This window comes from Schistocerca americana, chromosome 3 (genome assembly GCF_021461395.2).
Source record: "Schistocerca americana isolate TAMUIC-IGC-003095 chromosome 3, iqSchAmer2.1, whole genome shotgun sequence".
Classification (NCBI taxonomy): domain Eukaryota; kingdom Metazoa; phylum Arthropoda; class Insecta; order Orthoptera; family Acrididae; genus Schistocerca; species Schistocerca americana.
The window spans coordinates 907,081,760-907,106,219 of NC_060121.1; the positions used below are offsets into that span (position 1 = coordinate 907,081,760).

The window sequence follows — 24,460 nt, forward strand, 5'->3', positions numbered from 1 at the left end:
TTTTCTGCGTAAGTCGGGTGCCGTGTGAACGGGGGACGGTCATTAAACGTAGAAACAAAAATGTATCCTTGTGCCCACCAACTATTTCTCGAACTTTTGCAGCAGAACTAACGTTCCGAACGTAAAGGTCACTGTACAGTGCACGCTGACATACGTAAGCACATGACACAACAGTCTGTTTCTGAATCGTTCGCTGGTGACAGACAAATCAGGATTCCCACTGCATCCGATTCAATCATTCCTAATTCTGGAGCACCTCAATCACTTACCTAAAATGTAACGTGTAAAAAGGCTTGGGAAATAATGGGAGACGTGGGAACTATTAGGACAGAGAAATGGGATTGAACTGGATACAGGAAGCGAAATCGGCAGCTGTATATCTGTAATGTGTTGTACCAATCATTACAGATCTACTACGTAATGAAAGTATGACTAGTGATCATTAATAGCTTAAGAATTTGGCTCTAAAAAATAAGTAGAATGTGTCGTACGTTTAAATCAATGGTTGATTTTTATGAAACTAATATGTACAGATGAAGTTAAGCCACCTTTAAATGAGGGAAGAATGCTCTGCACGTCCCTTCGGAAACAATATAGTTATAAAGCCTTTTAAAGTGAAACTGATTATACAACATCCTCAATACAAGTAATGTATCCATACATCAGGAAGTTACCACATTACACAAACAGCCACGGCGCGATTGCCGGAGAACACTCCCATTCGTTCCTTTCAAAAGTTATTGATACAAGATCACTTTTATTTAAGTATTTCACACAACTCGTCGTGTTTACGACTAGATCATCATGTGGAAACTGTGAGACGAGAATAAAGTGGACAAATGAGAAAGTCTTACGTAAAACTTAACTCCACATGTACACTCTAAGATAAAGATTACGACGCCCCATCAAGGAATTATTCGAATTGGACAGAATAGGTAGATGTGGTGCACGTGTATACACAAACATATGATAACAATTTCACAAGAATTGAATGATTCACTCAAGCTTGACAAACTGTGCAAATCCATAACGCGTTGGTCCGCCTCTGTCCCTTATACGAGCAATTATTTGCCTTGGCAGTGATTGACAGAGTTGTTGGAAGTCCTCTTGAGTAAAACGTAAATGTCTTGTGACTAGAGCCTTTCTTCGGGTAGACCGTTCGTCGGGTGTAAGTCTTTCGAGTTGACACCACTTCGGCAACTTGCGCGCCGATGGGGTGAAATAATGATGATTATGACAACACAACACCCAGTCCCTGAGCGGAGAAAATCTCCGACCAAGCCAGGAATCGAACCCGAGTCCTTAGGATTGACATTCCGTCGCGCTGCCCACTCAGCTACCGGGGGCGGACGTCCTCCTGAGTTATATCGTACACGTTCTTTCAAATATGTGTGTTATACCGTCAAAATCCAAGTTTCCTGGAGGGCATTGTCCATAAAGCTTCAAATTTTCTCCACTGGGTAGACATCCGGTGACTTTGCTGGCCAAGGTAGTGTTTGACAAGCATGAGCAGTAGAAACTCTCGCAGTGTGCGGGCGGACATTATCTTGCTGAAATGCAAGCCTAGAATAGCTTGCCATGAAGGGCAACAAAACGGGGCCTAGAATATCGTCGACCTACCGCTGTGATAGAAAGGTGCCGCTCATGACGACCAAAGAGGTCCAGCTCTGAAAGGAAATGGCATCCCAGATCATCACACCTGAGTGTCGCACCATATTGCACGCGGCAATCCGGTTGATATTCAACAGCCGTCTGGGGCGTCTCCAGACATTTATTCGGCCTGTAATCTCGTTGACTGAAGTATAATTGTCTTCTGTGATAAGACACGGTCCAAACTGTGACCCAATGACCAGCGAAAATGTTTCTGGAGACCCCCTGGACAGCGGTGGGATATCAACGTGTCGGCTGGCATACGGCCCGACAACCAGGAGTGATAGTCTGGAGTGCCATTTCTTTTCAAATCAGGACCTCTTTGGTTGTCATCCGCAGCATCGCTACAGCACAGCGGTGCGACAATCATATTCTACTCCCCGCTTTGTTGCCCTTCGTGGAAAGCCATTCTGGGGCTACATTTCAGCAAGATAATGCGTGCCCGCACACTGCATGACTTTCAACTACCTGTTCGTGCTTGCAAAACCCTTCCATGGCCAGCAAGATCGTCGAATCTCTCCCCATCTGAGAACGTTTTGGAGCATTCTGGGAAGAAGCCTCCAAGCAGCTCGGATTCTGACGCTCTAACGCTCACATATTTGACAGAATGTGGTACGATATCACTGAGAAGGACATAAAATAATTCTGTCAATCATTGCCAAGGCAAATAACTGTCTGTATGAGGGTCCGATGAGGACCAACGCGTTATTGATATGCTGAGTTTGTCAAGCTGTTTTCTTTAAAAAATCATCCAATTTTTCTGAGGTTGTAATTATTTGTTTGCGTGTACATGTAGATCACGTCTATAGGTTCCCGTCCCATTCGGGTAATTCCTTCGTGGCTCTACTTTTTTTTGTCTTACAGCGTATAACGAAAAGCAGCACGCCACGTAAAATTGAAATCCATACATTGCATCTCATCATGTTTCTCTTTATAAATAATGTAGAATATTGAACGGTGACAAATTACTGTTTGAAATAAAGTGAAATACTCTGTAGCTAATCACACTGGTGTCTGGGAAACTGTGAACGACAAGCGACTGTGCTTATGGACTAGTTCGTGAGGCATTTTCTTTTCTATTTTATCTCTGATGCCTGGATTTTCATTCGTCACTCTTCCAGAAACTTCGAAAATCAGTGTAAAAATTTCATATGTCATGTACAATATTTTTATTGGATTGTTACGGGGATTAACAGGATGCCTTATGAACAGTCGTCGCTCGTTTGCTATCGCGGTCACCTGCCTGGCTACGCGGATTCAGAACCGTGACTCCATGCATGGTGTCACTTACCCAGCTGCTCACCACAGGCATCTAATTTTATCTCTTCGTATTCGCACTGTCCTCTCATAACTCTTCTGCTTCACTAAAATGAACTTACAAATTTGCACTGTGGAATTTACTATTAATTTTCTTGATGAAAAAGGCTTAGAATAAGTTTCCCGTGATCGTGCAGGTAAGCTGATGAAAAAAAAAAGACAGAGGACATAATATTATCTGCTATGCAAACATCATGAAAGAGTTCTGAAAGGGGTCAAACTTAACAGCTATATACGGTTTTTGTTGTCTCTGTAAATGTATGGCTACGAAAAGCAACAGGAAAATGTCCTTATAAGTGGTCCTTCGAATAAAATATCAGAACCTACGTATGAAATGCACACAACTCTCGACAGACGTGCAGTAAAATGCACTGAAGACTACATCCCGATCTTGCATCATTCTGAGATAGGTGGCGTTACAAATCCTTAATGAACAGTTTGAGCTATCAAATGCAATCTTTCTACAAAATTTCAATCATCTTTTTCCCAATTTGAAACATGAATAAACACTACTCGCCTTGACGGTAAAAATAAGAAGACTGAAACCCTATACTAAAATATAACAGCCTGCTTATTCACGCATTATTACAATAGTTAAATTAGTTTAAACTTTCAAGTAGCGACCATGTGACACAGAACTGTCCACTGTCGAAATATTTATACATACGCTTATTTCTGATCATTTATTATGTTACGAGCGTGTGCCACAGTATTTAAGTAATATTACTTAAGTAACTTTGTCTAACAGATTGGCTTTTCCATTTATTTACTTTATTTGTAATTAACGTTTATTGAAAATAAATTGCATGCAATTAAACTTTCGTAGTTTGTAAGTTGCTCTACTGCAACATCAGATACTTGTTGAGATGTCTCCGAGAGAGAAATTCTTTGACTCTTTCAGTTTTGTGCAATAGCCATTTTTGTATTCATTTTCCCATGTGACAAAAACTTGTTGGTCGTGTATTGTGCTTTACATTATGTGAATATATGTATATCAAATAAGTGCTTGAAATAATCTTCAGCATTTAGTGAACAGAAACCAATAAAACTGCAACAGAATGACGGGAGAATTCCCATAAATAAACTATATGTATAATAACTGAACTTTAAAGATTTCTTTACGTTATGTTCAATCGTTATTAGGAATAGTTACGTCCAAGTAGGTCGTTTTTAACATCGATTTAGCTTTAAGGCACCATCACCCCAAGGAACCTCCGCCACAAGGCGGAATAAAAAAGCGAAAACTTACGTTGACATCAACCAGTGTGTGTCTAGACGTGAACAGCCATTTGAATAAATAAATAGCATTATAAAGAGCGGCTGGTTGCTGTTCTTTTCCTTACAAAAATCGACGTGTATTTTGTACTTAGCCACGATTTCAGAATGTCAGTTTTTGACAAAATGCTATATATTTGGCCACTAGTTAAGCATACTTGTACTGCTTTGCATTTGTCCTCTAGCCATTCCTGCTTAGCGATTCTCCCATTTCTGTCGATCTTATATTTTTAGACGCCTATATTCCCCTTCGCTTGCTTGATTTGCTATAATTTTATATTTTCTCCTTTCGTCAGCTAAATGTAGTTTCTCCTCTTTTATCCAGGAATTTCTACCAGGCCTTGCCTTTTTACCTATGTGATAATCTGTTACTTTCACTACTTCATCGCTCGAAGCTAAACTTTTTCTTCATTAGGTACCACAGTTCTTCTCCATTAATTTTATCGAAGGCTTTTCCTAATAAAAAATGCTTATTGACTCTCCGAATTAAATTTTGCATGTTCTTCAGTTACCTGTTTCATCAGAAATACTGCATTTGTTATCGTTCCTCACTTAGTATATACTTACATTACTTTTAATCTGCTGCTCAGGGAAACAGTATGCTGAATAAATAAGTCAGTCTTCCTATAATTCTGGCGTGTTCTTCTTTCTCCCTCAATGAAAGGCGATATAAGTTGTACTTTTTTGTATGCTCTTGCTATCAGCCTTCCTTGCCAGCATATTGAACCGACTTAGTAGTATTATACAGAAAGTCACGTTCCTCAATAGTTCATTGTTGAAGCTGTCTATAGACATAGGTTGCCTTTGTTTTTGTTTTTTTTTTCTTTTTTTTTCAGCCCATCGTAGTCTCTGTCGTCTCTTGTACGCGTAAACTGTTCACAGTACAATATTTCATTTCCGAATTGTCTGTCTGTCCGTCTGTATACCAAAAGATTTGTAGCATTCGCCTTCTTGCCACTGTTCTATATTATTTATCTGTACTGTTCATCTATAAGATTAGTTGAGCGAATTGTCTTACTGGCTAGTTCAAAATGGTTCAAATGACTCTGAGCACTATGGGACTTAACTTCTGAGGTCATCAGTCCCCTAGAATTTAGAAGTACTTAAACCTAACTAACCTAAGGACATCACACACATCCAAATCCGAGGCAGGATTCGCACGGTTCCAGACTGTAGCGCCCAGAACCGCTCGGCCACCCCGGCCGGCTACTGGCTAGTGCTTGTCCAAACTGTTCCCAATATTATGGGTCGGCATATTTTACCGCCGTTTAACCGATATTCCTCTTCTTTTTCTAAATGTGATTATTTCCTCTTGTAGAGTTGTTAGGACATTCAACATAAGCCTTGTGACTAATATATCTGGGATAAGCTTTACAAGTATATTGGAGAGTACATGCTATAACAGTAGGACAACGGAAGGCAAAAAAAACAACAGAAACATAGCTATTAATCATAATTTATTCGTCCTCTGGCGTCCTCTAGTAATATACAAAGACTGTGTACATCTGCAGTAGCTACGCCGAATTGTGTACACAAGCTGCTTTACAGGGCACGTTTCAACATCGGCTCGCAGATGTTTCAGCCGTGGTAGAGAGCCTTGGCGGCAGCGAGGCCTGCGAGTCCAGGAACGCCGTAGGCGGCGGGGGCGACGGCGGCGACGGCGGGGGCGGCGACGGCTGCGGGCACGGCGTAGGCGCCGGCGGCGGCGGCGGCAGCGGCGGCGGCGGCGGCTGCGCTACCCGACCCGCGAGACTGCACGGCGAGACGCGCGGACAGGTGCTGCACTCTGGCGGCGGCCACCGCAGGCGTGTCCAGGGGCACGCCCTCCGGTCCTAGCACGATGTTGGCGGGGCCGTAGGCTGCCAGGCCGCCCACCACCACGGGGGCCGGCGGCTGTGGGGCGACGAGGCCGGGCGCCGAGCCGATGACGGGGGCGACGCCCGCCGCCCCCAGGTAGGCGCCCGCCCCCAGGTAACCGGGCGTGGCCAGAGCCACTGCCACCAAGGCACTCAGGACGATCTGTAGGCAGATCAGAACAAGCACTGAACAATGGGCCAGCATATTATGCATGATAGGCAGCAACATATCTACATCTACATCCATACTCCGCAAGCTACCTGAGGGTGTGATGCGGAGGGTACCTTGAGTACCTCTAAGGGTTCTCCCTTCTATTCCAGTCTCGTATTGTTCGTGGAAAGAAGGATTGTCGGTAAGCCTCTGTGTGGGCTCTAACCTCTCTGATTTTATCCCCATGGTCTCCTCGCGAGATATACGTAGGAGGGAACAATATACTACTTGACTCCTCAGTGAAGGTATGTTCTCGAAACTTCAACAAAAGCCCGTACCTAGCTTCTGAGCGTCTCTCCTGCAGAGTCTTCCACTGGAGTTTATCTATCATCTCCGTAACGCTTTCGCGATTACTAAATGATCCTCTAACGAAGCGCGCTGCTCTCCATTGGATCTTCTCTATCTCTTCTATCAACCCTATCTGGTACAGATCCCACACTGCCGAGCAGTATTCAAGCAGTGGGCGAACAAGCGTACTGTAACCTACTTCCTTTGTTTTCGGATTGCATTTCCTCAGGATTCTTCCAATGAATCTCAGACTGGCATCTGCTTTACCGACCATCAACTTTATACGATCGTTCCATTTTAAATCACTCCTAATGCGTACTCCCAGATAACTTCTGAAATTAACTGCTTCCAGTTGCTGACGTGCTATATTGTAGCTAAAGGATAAGGGATCTTTCTTTCTATGTATTCGCAGCACATTACACTTGTCTACATTGAGATTCAATCGCCATTCCTTGCACCATGCGTCAATTCGCTGCAGATTCTCCTGTATTTCAGTACAATTTTCCATTGTTACAACCTCTCGATATATCACAGCGTCATCCGCAAAAACCCTCAGTTAACTTCCGATGTCATCCACAAGGTCATTTATGTATATTTTGAATATACATGGGGTAGAAACTGGAGAGGGAGATGACAGATCGAACACTTAAATTCAAAAGTGTCTTAAAATTGTACTAATATAAATGACTGTACACGTATTTCTTTGTACTTACTAAGTGTTTACGCGTGTTTGGTTCACAGACTGCTGCAAATCCAGTATAACGATTAAGAAGCCAGAGAGAGCACCGAACAGATAAAAGTCAGCAAATAAAGGCCGTTGTGGCTAGACAAGGAATCGATCTCTCGCTCATTCCAACAACACTAACAGTCACTGGTCCTTTATGGTATTGCAGTTCGTAGATACTGGCGTATGCGTGATTAGAGCGCTGCCAAATTCCCGTTTTATGACGACCATTTCTCTTAATATTCGAAATTCTACCTTTTCATATACCGTGAACGACGGCAAATCAGTGTCCTAGGATTATCTAATCCGAGTACCATTGACAAATCTTCATAGCCCTTGTACACTAGAAGGGAGCAAATGCATGGGCCCTGTAAATTAATTCCAAAACGGATCTTATACATCATGATAATGCTTTCTGAACAAAACCATTGCGAGGATCTCGCAGCCTGGCGGCCCTCTACGAAGGTAATTGCGTATACAAAGAGTTTAACAGTTTGCGAGTATCATATTATGTGACATAAGTGGTCGCACCTTTTGATTGCATTGGCTTAGAAGTTTAAATTTTTCACACCACCATGGGACAGTGCACCTTAGTAATTGATACAAATTTCAAATTGCTACGTTTTCCCGTTCCTGAGAAGAAAGGGTCTTGACAGACATACAGAAAGACAGAATGACACCTAATTGATTCAGAAATCTGAAAATATCTTGCAGTAAGAGCCACAATTTTCATAACTAGAGAACTATTCCTGTGGGTTATAAAGTGGTGTGACTTAAACATACCGCAAAACATTCTGTCACATTGCTAACCACCGTGTCTACCGGGAAATTCCAAGTTCTTCCTTTCTTTCTTAGAAAAAATTGGAATTAACTTTTACCTACTCACAAAATCCTCCTGAAAGGTTCCACACAGAACCCCGTAGCTGAGTGGTCAGGGCGACAGAATGTCAATTCTTATGGCCCGGGTTCGATTCCCGACTGGGTCTTTCAGGGACTGTGTGTTGTGTTGTCCTAATCATTTCATTCACATCGACGCACAAGTCGCCGAAGTGGCGTCAAATCGAAGGACTTGCCCCGGGCAAACTGTCTACCCGACGAGAGGCCCTAGTCACATGTTTACTAATAATAAGAGCGCCAGTGGGGCTGAAAGAAATATGCAATATTTGTTGTTACGTATCAAGAAGGTAAGTCACAGAAAAGGTCTCTAATTTTGCTTAAGAGCGTCATTTATAAAAGGTAACACTGATTTAACAATATTCAGCCCGTTTGTGACCAAGTACCTCTTTCACACAAGAAAGCTGGAGCTGCGCCTATTATAGCCTAGCGTTGTAACCCATCACGATACAGATGTGCAACAACTTTCTTTTGATAACCTCCCCCTAGATCTGTTCGTAGCTGGGGTTGCGTACACCACTCAGGATAGAATGAAACGATGCGGGGAAACAGAATGTCGCATGTCGAGCATTTCTAACTGCATAGTTTTCTTGTATCTCAATCTCCGCGATAAAATAATGTCCAACACCAGCTCCAAAGAGCCTATCTACACGCAGAGCTCTGATACCAGCTGAAGCACCAAATAATTTACAATTGCATCTAAAATGAACCTGTATACATTTAAGCTCTGATACCATTTTTGTGTAATGATTAGGGGATTTAAACTACATTCATGGGAGTCCAAATCGTCGTTCGCATATTTTGATTTACATTTTTTCATAATATCTCTGAATTGCTTCTTTTGAAAGCTTGTATTAATCCTTCCAGTGGATCACAGTCAACTCTTTCCTCATTACAATTTAATAATCGGCTGTAGACGCTTCATTTAACTTTCCTTTTATTCTCCCAGTAATTTTTATATAGAGAGCGGAAGAAGTGCATAAAGCCCCGACTTTTAAGTTAAATCGGTAATGACCAACAGTCTAATGATATCATATGCGTATAATAGTGTCTGTAATAATGTGCTCACTGGCTGCGAAAGTAAATTCAACATAAAATGATATAAATACATTTATAAAGTCTCAACGCTAGCAGTAAGAAGTTGAGAGATGTTGCGCTCCGCCTTTGGTAAGACGTAGTGAGCCTGTGTTAGGTGAACTCACCAGGAGCTTCATGTTTGCTGGTGGTGCTGCGCGCCTGTTATGCCGATGCTACTACCGCTGCCGCTGTTAGCCAGTGCATACCTGGAACCAGCTTCTGCGCGTTTATATACGCTGAGGCCGACGGTCAGCGCCTTGTGAAAGTGGCCTCCGGCCTTCTGCCGGCTAGTTCTTGGACGCAGACAACTAGGCGTATAACGGTGCGTGTCGACGACATTTAGCAGGGCGTCTCCTAGCCATCTTGTAATACACTACTGGCCATTAAAATTGCTACACCAAGAAGAAATGCACATGATAAACGGTTATTCATTGGACAAATATATTATACTAGAACTGACATGTGATTACATTTTCACGCAATTTGGGTGCATAGATCCTGAGAAATCAGTACCCAGAACAACCACCTCTGTCCGTAATGACGGCCTTGATACGCCTGGACATTGAGTCAAACAGAGCTTGGATGGCGTGTACAGCTACAGCTGCCCATGCAGCTTCAACACGACACCACAGTTCATCAGGAGTAGTGCATGGCGTATTATGACGAGCCAGTTGCTCTGCCACCATTGACCAGACTCTTTCAATTGGTGAGATATCTGGAGAATGTGCTGGCCAGGGCACCAGTCGAAAATTTTCTGTATCCAGAAAGGTCCGTACAGGACCTGCAACGTGCGGTAGAGCATTATCCTGGTGAAATGTAGGGATTCGCAGGGATCGAATGAAGGGTAGAGCCACGGGTCGTAACACATCTGAAATGTAACGTCCACTGTTTAAAGTTCCGTCAGTGCGAACAAGAGGGGACCGAAACGTGTAACCAATGGCACCCCATACCATCACGCCGGGTGATACGCCAATATAGCGATGACGAATACACGCTTCGAACGTGCGTTCACCGCGATGTCGCCATACACGAATGGGACCATCATGATGCTGTAAACAGAGCCTGGATTCATCCGAAAAAATGACGTTTTGCCATTCTACACCCAGGTTCGTCGTTGAGTACACCATCACAGGCGCTCCTGCCTGTGATGCAGCGTCAAGGGTAACCGCAGCCATGGTCTCCGAGCTGATAGTCCATGCTGCTGCAAACGTCGTCGAACTGTTCGTGCAGATGGTTGTTGTCTTGCAAACGTCCCCATCTGTTGACTGAGGGATCGAGACGTGGCTGCACGATCTGTTACAGCCATGCGGATAAAATGCCTGTCATCTCAACTGCTAGTGACACGAGGCCGTTGAGATTTAGCACGGCGTTCCGTATTACCCTCCTGAATCCACCGATTCCATACTCTGCTAACAGTCATTGGATCTCGACCAACGCGAGCAGCAATGTCGCGATACCATAAACCGCAATGGCGATAGGCTACAATCCGACCTTTGTCAAAGTCGGAAACGTGATGGTACGCATTTCTCCTCCTTACACGAGGCATCCCAACAACGTTTCACCGGGCAACGCTGGTCAACTACTGTTTGTGTATGAGAAATCGGTTGGAAACTTTCCTCATGTCACCACGTTGTAGGTGCGCCACCTTCGCCAACCTTGTGTGAATGCTCTGAAAAGCTAATCATTTGCATATCACAGCATCTTCTTCCTGTCCGTTAAGTTTCGCGTCTGTAGCACGCCATCTTCGTGGTGTAGCAATTTTAATTGCCAGTAGTGTATATGGCTGTGTTTCAAAAGAAATTAATACGGGCAGTAATATGTTTTCAGTTATCACCTACAGTAAAAGTAGCAGAGCCTTGAAATTTAATGATGGTTTCCGTCCTTCTCTGCGTATTCGTTCAATGCGACACGTTTTTTTTCCCGACGATGGCCAGCTTGGCAGAGGCCTCGGTTGTGGAAACCTGCAATTTGAATGTTCACGTTGCGCCTCGCCAATAATCTCGTCACCATTGTGGATACGATGCTGAATGAATGGTTCCGTCTGCTGAGGTAAGAGGAAGAAGTCGCTGGGTCCCATGGCAGGAAAACACGGTGATTGAGGCAAAATTTGACAGCCCAAAGAAGCAGCATGTTTTACTGTGTCCTGCGCAGAAGGAGATGCTGTGCGTGAGCACTTTCAGCGACATTCGTCAGTTTCAGAATGCAGTACGAGCAGCTTAGAGATGATCCATGACTGATTTTCATGTTATTTACAGTCGTCTCGTTTGCGACACGTCGCTAGTACAGCAACAGGGCCTTCACAGCTATTGCTGTTGCCGGTTCTTCATACTGCCACTTCGTTCTTCATCACTTAGACTTGTTTCAAACACTGGAGGACCCTATGCTACCTAATCACTGCCTCACCTGACAGTCTTCCAAAGGATGATAAATTCAGCCAACTAGTTGCGTGTCACGTGTTTATTTGAGACCTTGACCTAAGTTTCGGTAACTACAAAATTATCTTCTTTAGAAGGTGATTGTGACGCCGAGAAATTACATATTGGTTGCAAAATGTTCAAGTAAAACCGATTTTTTTTCCTTTATTGTATTTCAATTCCCCATCGGGACGGGCTGGCAGCAGCATATGCACTGCTCTTCAGCCGAAAGACAGAACAAACAATAGAAGACATTTAAAAACAACATAAAGGAGAAAACATGGTGTACATAGATATAAAAAAGGTGGAACATCATGGAAGACAATAGACAAAAAAAGGGGCGACTGTAAAATGGAGATAAAAACAGTAAAAAAGTAGCGCACACAAAAAACCACACACTGATACAATTAAAAGAACACAAGGCGCAGTATGACCGGAGCATAAAAGTATCGACGGATGGCCTAGCACATAACAATCACTGACAGTAGCACTAAGCACAAGGCCAGCACACAATTAAAATCACACCTCTTGACGCACAGTAGAACAGCACTAAACAAAACACTGATGTGGCACACTGACGATGATCAAAACGGAGTAAAACCGAAACAGTGAATGAGGATTAAAACACTAGAAGCCAAGAGTATACCCTTACTTGATACAGATCGTATTGAAAAAGTACGGCCGGCCGAAGTGGCCGTGCGGTTAAAGGCGCTGCAGTCTGGAACCGCAGGACCGCTACGGTCGCAGGTTCGAATCCTGCCTCGGGCATGGATGTTTGTGATGTCCTTAGGTTAGTTAGGTTTACCTAGTTCTAAGTTCTAGGGGACTAATGACCTCAGCAGTTGAGTCCCATAGTGCTCAGAGCCATTTTTTTTGAAAAAGTACGTTAGTATCAAGCCGTTTGCCTCTTCTCAAGCAAACCTTCACCTCAAAAACAATAAAACAACAAGTCTTGGTCCTCAGATAACACCAGTGTGAACTTCAGGGATAAAATTCGTCAACCGATTTACGTACTAGCTCTTAAATTAAGGTAATTTCCGTGCACAGAGCACCACGTGTGTAAGCCGCATGAAATCCGCAATTATGCATGCTGAGTGGCGTTCATTGAAAAAACTGCACGTGATTTGGCACGAATAACAATTGCTAATAACTGATAGAAATTATTGCTTAAATATTGAAAATTATAAGACAGTGTGCTGCTGACTTAAACCACCACCAATTTACCAAGGAGTGATGGAGCGTTGTTCCCTTTAATGTAGCAAACAATTACAGTCGGATAGTGCAGTTAATCAATGGGCTGCACCACATCGTTTCTTCCTCTATGGCGCTTTGGTGCGGGTACTTCCACATGTACCGCAGTTGCAGAAACGTACCAGTAATTAATTACGTTAGTATATTTTCTTTGACACGATGAAACGAACTATGTGACTACACTTCTTAGCTGATACTGGACAGCAAACTTCGCAAAAGAAGAAAAGTAACGTAAGATTTGTGCGCTTAAAAGGACGGATAATGTAATAGTGAATCATCAAGGATTAGCAGCAGTCAGACTGTTCGCTAGGTGAAGCAGTTATCCGCAGAAAGATATCACCGTATCGGCCGGCTGGTGTGGCCGAGCGGTTCTAGGCACTACAGTTGGGAACCGCGCGACCGCTACGTTCGCAGGGTTCGGATCCTGCCTCGGGCATGGATGTTTGTGATGTCCTTAGGCTGGTTAGGTTTAAGTAGTTCTAAGTTCTTGGGGACTGAATGACTTCAGAAGTTAAGTCCCATAGTGCTCAGAGCCATTTGGGCCACATCACCGTGTCGTAACTGTAAAGAAATGGAAAACAGCATTATTTTTCAGATGGTTTCAAGATTACTTAAATTTGGATAAATGTGAGATAATTCCCATCACAAAGGGAAGTATAAAGACAGTTCGCGATTACAAAGCCAGCCGTAAACTACTGGAGCTCGTCACTTCGTAACAGGAAAGGCGGAAACCCTATGTCAGTTATTGTACAAAGCACAGTACAGTGCATACACATTTCTTTCGAGTAATTTCACATGCTCCCCCGCTTTCATGCACTGTAAGGTTGTTTCCGGAATATGGCTATAGAAGAGCTACAATAAGACAACGATGGCTCTGTTGTAAAAGGAGGCCGCAACGACCCTGAAACAATGCCATCCATTATAACTCCGGAGTAGTGCCTTCTTCACCATATTAAAGGTGACTTTTTGTCAGTCATCTGCGGCCATATTCAGGAAGTTCTAATCACGAAGGGCAAACGAGTTTGTGATTTGTTGTTAATTATTGATTAGTATTTAGGGTTAGCATTAGAAACTCTATTAAGTACTATGATAGACTCAAAAGAGCAGTTTGCTTTTGTTCAAATTATGGTGAAAATTTCCTGCCGTTTATGGCAGCTTAGCCTGACAAAGGTCATTTGACCGAAACTAGTGGCGAATGGTGCGATATAAAGGAGAGCTGAATGTTTCACCATGAATTGTAGCAAAGATCTTTTCAGTCACTAAAACTTTGTCTGTGCTCCACTCCCTGTCTGTCTTCCTTTATGCCGGGTATACCGTTAACCCTGACCGCCGAGGCAACCCAGTGTGGCATACAGACCGACCTGTCACATCGTAACGTAAGTAGGACCAAGCAGCCCATTTGTAAAGCTCCAAAGAAGCTTTCAGTGGCTTAACTTATTGTCCGGCCGGGGTGGCCGAGCGGTTCTAGGCGGTTCAGTCTGGAACCGAACAACCGCTACGGTCGCAGGTTCGAATCCTGCCTCGGGCGTGGATGTGTGTGATGTTCTTAGGTTAGTTAGCTTTAAGTAGTTCTGATGACCTCAGAAGTTAAGTCCCACAGTGCTCAGAGCCATTTCAGCTTAACTTATTCACAGGTGGAAAAGGAGGCACTGGCCATAATTTACAGCATTAAAGAGATTCATGTTTTCTTTTGTAGTGAAGCTGTTACTCATCATTGACCACAAGCTGCTGGTTTACTCATTCAGCCCTTGTTCCAAACCACCAGATAGGACTGCCCATTGACTACGGAAGTGGGTGCTCTTTCTCAATAATTGTTGTTAAGTGATTCATTTCCGGTCCACCCCTCAGTATTCTAATTCTGATGCATTATCGTTGATGCCAGTGGGACACGGTTTTTCGGAAAATCATTTCAGCTGCCCACGTTGGTTGACTCGAGTTCTTCAGTAGCACAGGTTTTTTCTCCTGCTTGACTGCCTCCATGTGGTCTAGGACGTCTTGCCGCAGAGGAGCAAAGTTGTCGAGTTGGCGTCTCTCGGGCGTTGCGTACCCGCATACTCCAGCTGCCACGTGCATCGCACTGGGGTACGTCTCGTATGAACACTCTGGACGGCAATTGATCACGATACCGAACACGTCGCGGTCTTTCGCCGCCTGTATACAGAATCAGGCTAATCTACCACGTCTCTTTCACCTTGTTGAGTCCTGGAGCAGCCTTGGAACATTATTTATTTATTTAATTATATTATAAATAAATGAATAAACCACTGTAACACGACGCCCAATGATTTCATGGGACAGGTTTTGGGAATCATGTGGTTGTTGGTTGTGGATGTGTTGTCCAATTTTCCACAGGGTACTGAATTGTCTTCCACAAAGTCGACTGCAGAAGTTCACACACTTTCGAGTACTTTCACTGAACTCTCGTCTCCAATAACAGTTGGTGTGTCGTGGGGGTTTGAGGATTTTGTACATCCACAACGGTATCCCTGCTTCGTCCGGCTTCTAACTTAGAGGTGGAGTTGTCCGTGAGAACTTTCAATACTCCAACATGCGACGATGCGCTGTCAAACGTTTTACCCACATGTCGGGCAATGCCGGATGATTGGAGCAGTTTGAGCGATTGCATCGGTGCCAGCCGCAGGACTTCCTCGAATATTTACATCGTGATGACCATGCCCCGAATGGTCACGGTCTCTTCGTTTTCCTCGTGGGGCTGCAGTCTGGGTGCATTCTACGGCCAGCAACCTAGGTGGCTGCCTGGTGTCGTGATAGGTCACAACCGACGACAGTTTGTTGTGGATGTCAGCGCCTCCTAGTCCTTGTACTGCCACCATATCTAATATGCGCCAGCCAAGCTTTGTTGTTCGTGGCGTTTTACCGGCGGGAGTATCTTAACTGCCCACACGCGGCCACTCCCATTGCGTCCACCGGCCTCCTGCTTTCGCCTGTGGAATACTGTGTCGGTGGCGATCGATCCCGCGGTGTCCGAACGGGACCATGGATTTAGAACCTGTACCCTCCTTTTTCCACTTGCCCATAGATGAATCCACGCCCCCGCCCACTCAAGCAGGCCAGCCATTACACCGGCCTCCGCAATCTTATGCCATTCAGGCCGAGTCGGCCGCATCGAAGTTGCCAATTTCAGCGGTCCCCCCTGCCGCCAGGGAACCTCACGCCCCTTCAGGTCTTCCACCAGAAGTTGAGGCAGAAGTGTGGCCATGCTCGGTACTATGTGCCCTTTTCAGTGGGAGGGATTTAGTATCCCCGTCAGTGGCCACCGATACGGATGCGGATGAGCTGGTATGGGTATTACAGGAGAATACTTCGCCACACTGTCACATATGACGTGTGTGAAGCACTGTACGGTCAGTCCTGGGTGTTAACTTGTCGATGGCAACAGACCAGGTCAGCTTAGTTTCTACGCTGTGCACAGCTAACTCGGATCTGACTTTCTCGCCATGCCGTGCTCCATGTCTGCATGGTTAAGCATTCAGTCGCTCACGGTAGTCACACTTGCGTTTCTGTGTGGTGCTCAGAAACTGTGCTCTCCCGTAGATTGACTCACACATCGAATTTCATTACCTCGTCCGAGGTTTAGCGCCCAGGCTTTGTAGTCGAAGGAATGTTGCCCAGTATAATATTTGCGCCATCAGTGACTGGTTCGAGGTATTGTCCCACCTGTGCACATGCAAAAGGGATCATTACGGGAACTGGCGTAGGATGGATGCCAGACGTACTACAACAAAACATATCCTGTTCTACTGAGGGAAAAGAGGAGTATCCAGGAAACTGGCGATCGCACACCGGAATGTTTGACCAGTACTGGGGTTTGGTTGTTTGGGGGAAGAGACCAAACAGCGAGGTCATCGGTCTCATCGGATTAGGGAAGGATGGGGAAGGAAGTCGGCCATGCCCTTTCAAAGGAACCATCCATTTGCCTGGAGTGATTTAGGAAAATCACGGGAAACCTAAATCAGGATGGCCGGACGTGAGATTGAACCGTCGTCCTCCCGAATGCGAGTCCAGTGTGCTACCCGCAGTGCCACCGCGCTCGGTTTGACCAGTAGTAGTCTACAACTTGATAAGGACATGTAAGAACAGGCGGAAAACGGCAGTCTGACAATCTTAGGGCTTCCTTCCATTTCGTTCGCAAAACGGAGCCAAAATCGTTGCCGAACCAAAGGAAACTGTTTAAATTACCGTGAAATATTTAAATTATACAGTTCAACGTTATGTAGCATTCGCTAAGGCCAAATTATTTCTCATCAAATTTGGGAAAGTAAAGCCACTATAGGCTAAACTACAGTTTAGAAGAAACAGAGAAAACGTCATCTAGAAATATACGAATACCCTGAAATGAATCATTCCTTACACCAGGAGGGTGTAAATTCACAATCTTAACCTTCGCTTATCCACTTAACTATTTGAGGATCTATCGATTAGATGGAAAACCCAAAGATTTTCGGTGCTTTCATTAAGACAGTAAATGGGTAAACGATCTCTACCCATGCTCTGAGTAATCCCACTATCACCAATGCAGAATATAGGTTGAAAGATAAAATTTTGTCTTGCTAAACTGTATCACTTAGCAAAATTGCTCCTTTCCTGCTCCTGCTGTTACTGCTAGTGTACTTGCGCTTCCTAACCGTATTCCTTACGAGCAAACAAGTTGCGTGTTTACCTGCTGTTACTCTACTTCACGTACTCGGATTATGCGCGTCTCAGTAGCTCGATGTAGTCACAGGGTCCAGCCGCTCACATCTGGTTTCATGCACCACAGCTAATTCGCTGCAAATAAAAACCTGAAGCTATGATCCTGTAGTCAAGTAGTCTACGCATTGGCTATAATTGCGAGTTAGTATAATACACAGAAATTAAAAGCAAAAGTTAAATGAATAATTTAATAAAAAAGGTTTTATTCTAAAGTCTGTAATTGATGTAGACGACATAGAATTATGTTGAATAATGTTTGTCCAAGAAAGGAAATCTCAGATAAACATAAAGTACTCCTACGATAATCAGTTGAAATACAAAAAGAAAATACCCCTATCAAATACAGTAATGTTACTTTGGGAACGGTACTAACATGATTATAAAATCCACGAATTAAATAGTCATCAAAGATACGCGAAAACTAAGTCCATTTCGTAATCACAATGCATAAAATATTCGCCAACTCAGAACAGTTCAGAATTCGGCATGATGTTTTGCAAATCAACACGCGCGATTCAAAGAATAGTAACTCATACTGTATCCTCAGTGCCGTAATACAAGCGGCAAGACTTAGAGACTTACTCTGGAGCACATTCAGCCTCTCGAAATATAAAGTTCCGTCAGAAGTTAAAGTGTGGTAGCTGCCGTCCATAGCTCAAAATCTATAACCCACTTCATCAAAAACCACACGATACCACAGGCAGATATGCCTACTTCCAGAACGAATATCCAAATGTCCCCTCCAAGACCTAATCGAAAAATTCCTGAAAAGTTGAAGTCTCGTAGCTACTCTCAACTATACAGAATCTATCGCCTACACATCCGAATCACGCACGTTACCTCCGGCGGGTCTCTTTGCTTTCAGTACAAACGTCAGAGTCCGGAATCGCTCACTCGTGCCCTTCATTGGCAAAATGCCAGTCTCGACATTTACCATTTACGATAGTGTTACGCCACTGTGTGTTTTCCAATTGGCTGTAGGGCGTTCCCACCAGAATTACTTCGTTCTTATGTTCCACAGATAAGAAGTAGAGAAATGTTATAACATTCAGTCACATCATATCACTCACAATAAATATCAGAATAGTCAGTATAGTTTCGTCCATAAATAAATAAGCCAGTATTCTTGCGCACATGCGCTAACGATAAATGACAACAGACTCTCGTTAAACATTATTTAAAAAATTATTTACGCCTTCTTGTCAGAAGCGTCTCTTGGCACTGTTTTACAAAGGTGGTGTCAGTTAAAACATGTGATTGATGACTTCCTAAATCACCATGATTTTGTATTACCACTTGTAATTAATATTTAAATAAAGTTTCTGCCAACGTAAACTGTGGATCGGATAAATACACAGTTATGACAAAATGTGAGTTATTCATAATGTATTCATCTGCTGTGTAATTGTGGAGGCTACAATTCTCTGACAAATATTTGGGTAATGAAAATGTATAATAAACGCAATAAATCAAGAAATAGAATAGAGAAATATACGTAGCTTTCAGAGATGGCAGCTGCAGTGCAATGCAATTGATATGGTATGAAGCGTTTAAAAGTTGTTAATTCAGAGGTTCATTGTGAAATGTTTATTTGCTGTAAATTATTAAATATTGTTGTTTTAAAGCTATTTAAATTATATTGCCGGCCGGCGTGGCCGAGCGGTTCTAGGCCCTACAGTCTGGAACCGCGCGACCGCTACGGTCGCAGGTTCGAATCCTGCCTCGGGCATGGATGAGTGTGATGTCCTTAGGTTAGTTAGGTTTAAGTCGTTATAAGTTCTAGGGGACTGATGACCTCAGACGTTAAGTCCCATGGTGCTCAGAGCTATTTTTTTTTATTGAAAGTATTGCTGTCTCACTGGATGAGCATCGTTTCTCTGAGCTCGCAAATGTATTCAGATTTCCTTTAAATTATTGTAGGTTCTCAAAGAACTGTAAGTGATCTTATAGTTTGTCTCAAAGCCCGCCATTGCTGATCATTCCGCATTCTGCTAAGGGAGATGACTCTTGTCGAAACTCTCAGCTTTGCGATTTACCCACATGCGGCCCTTTGCTACTCCCCTCTGCACCTGGCTGACGTAACAGACCCGACGCGCCCTTGGCCCTGAAGCTACACAGCTAATCATCAGCCACACAAGGAAATTCATCTTCCTTCATACCAATTCAATGCGGCTGATTGGCTCACCTACATATGTATGACATTGCACTCCTACTAAAACTACACAACATAGGTAAGGTGCAGACTGTTCTGTTTTTCAAGAAGTATTGTCGTTCAGGTGAGCGTGATACTGCCCTATATCATTGCTGTCAGTCAGTTGTAGAATTAGAGATAACGTTTTGTACTCGCTCATTACAATTTCTCTGGAGGCCAAAAATCTCTTCTCCATAGAATTCCACAATAGTAATCCTGTGGACCTCGCTGTATTACTCCATAAGAACCATTAGGCAGTGTACAGTGGTGATCTGTTTGTTTCTGTGTTTGTTGAATGTCATGAGTCGTTATATGCAGTGCATACAATTGAAAAAAAAGTGGTCATATGGACATATGGCTGGGACTCCGTTCCAAACGCGTAACGTCTCCTTGAAAGCGGCTATAAATGGCCTCTGACAGTGTTTTACTCCATAATCATGAAGGCTATGAGCCGGAGTAACCTCATGTAGAAGCCACGTTAACCGCCGTGTCACAACAGGGAGGTCTTCCCACACCGGCAACAGGATCACACGCAGGGACTGCAGATACTCCTCATCTGTGAGGCGTTGTGGAAGGTTGAGTAGTCCCACGAGGTGGTCGCCATAACCGCCTCCCGCACTTTGAGACTGAACTGGTAATGATTGCTGATGCCATGAAAACATGGGCATTCTCTGTAGCCACTAGGTGGGCTTGGGAAAGTCGACGACACCGTGGTGTGTAAAGATAGCATCTCCTGTGAATAGGATGGATGACAGTAATCTCAGCACTCTGGTGGCCTATGCGACGAACAAGTGACAGAACTGTCAACTTGGGGGAAAGTCCATAGGTAATGAGGCCCGCGCGCGTTGTAAGTACGTAATAGAGCTAATGGAAGTTGTCGTGGAGAATGCTCCGCACCATATTCTGTATTACACCACGCTGGTGGGACACCTGCTTGGCGCTGATAACAGAGTGACTGTTACAAATCTTTATCTCCGCCATCAAGTAGATGTACCTCCATTGGAATGAGTGCCCGGCCCTTTGACCATACGACTGTTTCGTTCCCTAACCCGGCTGTGGTGTGGCCTGGAATTCTAACGCTAGTGGTGTGTGGGGTGTAGAACACCCCATCCAGTTTTTTGCATATTTTAAATATTTACTGTTACTATGGATCAATACTATTCTATAATATTAATACACAGTGATAACAATAAAACTGAATATTATTTATTAATAATTAGTCGCATAACAGTTGCAAATTTTGAGTCTTTTGCTTCTGATTTCTCATCCATTGAAACACATTCAGTGACAGAAATGTTTGTTGCAGTTGCTCAGAAACTGGTCAACAATGTCTGTCATTGAAACCACTGTTTCTACTTCCTTCCTAACTGCTCGAGTATCTTGGTCGTCAAAACTAGCACTGCGCGATCTTTAGGGTGCGGAGTGTAACGGGACATCCTCCTCTAGCATTACTTTTCTTCGAAAGTAGTTGTCGATACCAGTATCATTTTTCGAATTTTGGACAGGTCAATATTATCTCAGCAGCTTTTCTGAAAACTTTCGTATAACTTTATACAGAATATGTTTTATTTCAAGCTAAAATTTATGAGAAGGAATTACTTTCTTTTCGAGTTCACAATCGACAATGGCTTTGAAACTACACTAAAAATAATTTTTTTGGAAACATTTGAAAATACGAATTATTTGGCAAACTTAAAATTTCTATTATTAATTACGCAATCTCGTACTGTATACTATGTTTATTTCTGGATTCATTTACGAAATAATAATAGAAATTCATTTGTCAAGAATAATTGTAAACCCTTTGGAATATGGTCAGCAACGCAGAGTGAAGGAGTAGTTAGCATGCCTCTGATGTGATCGAACGTATTTCTGTGCTTTAGGCGGACAATGTAACTTAGGCTTTGTTACTGTGAAGATTCGAAAGACTGTATGATATATTAAAAAGTGAAAAAGCATATTAATGTAACAACAAAAATTCTGCAAGAACAATATTCAAATATATTTAGATCAGTTCAATGATGAGGACCTAAAAAGGGAGAATTTCAGTTTCAAGAATCAGGCCCCTAGACAAGAAGAACTGGAGCCAACTCTACACAAAAAGATAAGTAAACTACAAAGTGTTTTGTAATTTTCGCTACTCTCAAATTTTTCATAAAACACTTTGCTTATTGTGGGCGACAGCTGGACTTAAGAAGGAGGAGGGCGATTACAGGGGCCATAATAGACCAAAATATCTTTTTTCTAGTTCCTTCAGATGCCTTAAGGTCTTCGAAATGCAATCTAGTTGTCTTGTAGGTTCCTGTTTAAATACACGAATCCACTGCAATGATTTCGTGTTTGGTTAAAGCTTTTATTACGTTTCCTCATGAAACATCTGACTCTCTATGCGATTATTTGTAAACAAAACAATTCCTTCTATAATACAAGAAAGTATAAAAAGGTAGCGTATTGTTTGGCATCACTAACGACTCCTGGAAGATGGGTAATAATATGCGACCTTGTTGTAATATTACGTCGGGTAAATTCTTTTCCCCATTTGGTCGTTCCATCTGTTCCCAGGTAATACATATCACTGACCTCATTTCAACGTTTTCATTTTTTTCCAGTTCTGATGATGTGTCGCGGTCACTGACAATAACAGCATCCTCTTCATCTCCATCATCGTAATCAATTCGACCCTCATCAAGTACTTGATGAATCAATGCCCGCACTTTGTCCCCTTGTGGCCCATAATAGTCCACGTATAACAATATTTGCTATTAACTGTATGATCACATATCATATCTGACATACAAAATTGCAATAAAACAGCTATATACTGACATTTTCCTCTTGTAGGACTAGAGTGGTGTGTGGGGATATCACAAGCCCCAGCATGCTCAAACTTGTTTCGACAGCTTCTCACGAACTCGTATTCTCAGTTAAAGTTACAAAAACACACTTGTACCACTTGCTGACATCTTATAACTGCTACATGGAATCACACATCGGTGTGAAATGTCATCTAACAATTAATTGTAGAAATTCACCGTAAGGGTTGTACCACAACCATACACAGTACTACCGGTTTAAGTCCTTACCCCCTCAGGCACCGTTCCCTGCAGTATGTACCCATTCAACAAAATCACTAGTAATAATTTATTGCTTCCTTCTTAATGGAGACAGACCATCAGATCTGAAAGTAGCTTTAAACGTATCCAAAAGATAGTCTTTAGAACCACTAGCATGAACGATATATAAAAATTACTTGATGAAAAAAAAAACTTGCAATGTGGTTCAGGGATGATTCTGATCTATTAAGGAAAGTCCCCAGAACATTAGAGCTAGATATAGGAAGATGTGCACAGAATACACGCTTAAAGTATATTAAGCGTTTGCCAACTACTCAAACAAACGTGAAGTATTTGGCACGAATGCAGTGCCACTGTTGTTTAATTTCATAGTTGGATGTGTGTTATTGGAAGCAGTCACGACTATTAAATACCTAGAAGCACGCCTAAAAAGCGAATTATAATGGAAAAGACTGGTTTGATGCTGCTTAACATGTTAGTCTATCTTGTGGAAGGATATTAGTTTCTACATAGCTACTGCTACCTACATGCTTTTGAACTTTCTTACTGTATTCAAATCTTGGTTCTAACTACAAATGATGTCCGTTTTTTCAGGACTCGCTTATGCAAAGATGGCCAAAATGAGATTTTTTTGCGACGTATATTGCTTGAGCTAGCCACATTTCTTATTCATAAATCAGCTTTTTAAACTCCACTACTTCCAGGATTAGAAGCTATAAGACGGCTGTTTTTAATGAGGTTATTCGATGTGTTAATATTTGTGAAGGAAAATAGTATTTAGATTAAGATTTGTAGTCAGAGAAACAGTTGTTAGGCAATAGTATCTGTGCCTCCCATGGCAGCACTGTGGTGTCATAGAATTCTCGACAATCTGTAGTGGATAGCTGCGGTGTACAGAAGACGGGCGTGGAGCGTGCAGTGTAATGCGTTAACGAACTTCTGGAACTATTTGGGTTGCAGATATATTACGAGGAGGAATGGTGACTCAGAACAATTGTTCGATAGCATACGGACATGAAAAAGGTTTTGAAACGAAAACAAGAAATTATTTGATGAGGTAAAAAGTTTATTTTATTTTTGTAGACTTGTATTATTGATCCACTTCACCCTCGTCACAGTCGAGTTTATGTTAATTATTCTATTGGATGATCTTCTGAGTTAATTTACTGTACCATGGAAGTTATTAGATTAAATTAATTTTCATATTAGAGCCTACAATTGTTTTCTTTGATAAACTGAGTCATGAGTTTCATTGGCATTCTGTGTCAAGATTATGAACCCATTTTCCCTGGACCAACTGTAGTTGGTTTTTAGCAGTATATTTTTAGCTGTTGCGGAGAATTTCTGTGTTTCAGTTTCTGGCAGTACTTCATTTCGCAGGTGAATTCATAATATGTGATTGTTTCTTCTTTTCCTTTGCCAAATGTAGGTTGTGTTAGTGTCTTTATTTTACCAGGGCCATATGCCAGTGCAGGAATTTTCGTGTGTTTCAGGTTATATTCTTCCACAGATCGACATTACAGCT

At 42.8% G+C, this 24,460-nt stretch overlaps 1 protein-coding gene across 1 annotated transcript; it reads right to left on the minus strand.

The window, feature by feature from the left end:
- Window positions 1-5,682: 5,682 nt before the first annotated feature.
- LOC124607207 (cuticle protein 18.7-like) lies at window positions 5,683-9,515 on the minus strand. The gene is made up of 2 exons (XM_047139471.1): window positions 9,418-9,515; window positions 5,683-6,261 (listed from the first exon to the last, which is right to left on the minus strand). Exons 1-2 carry the CDS (start codon window positions 9,427-9,429, stop codon window positions 5,821-5,823), a joined length of 453 nt encoding a protein of 150 aa, XP_046995427.1. The 5' UTR covers window positions 9,430-9,515; the 3' UTR covers window positions 5,683-5,820.
- Window positions 9,516-24,460: the final 14,945 nt, after the last annotated feature.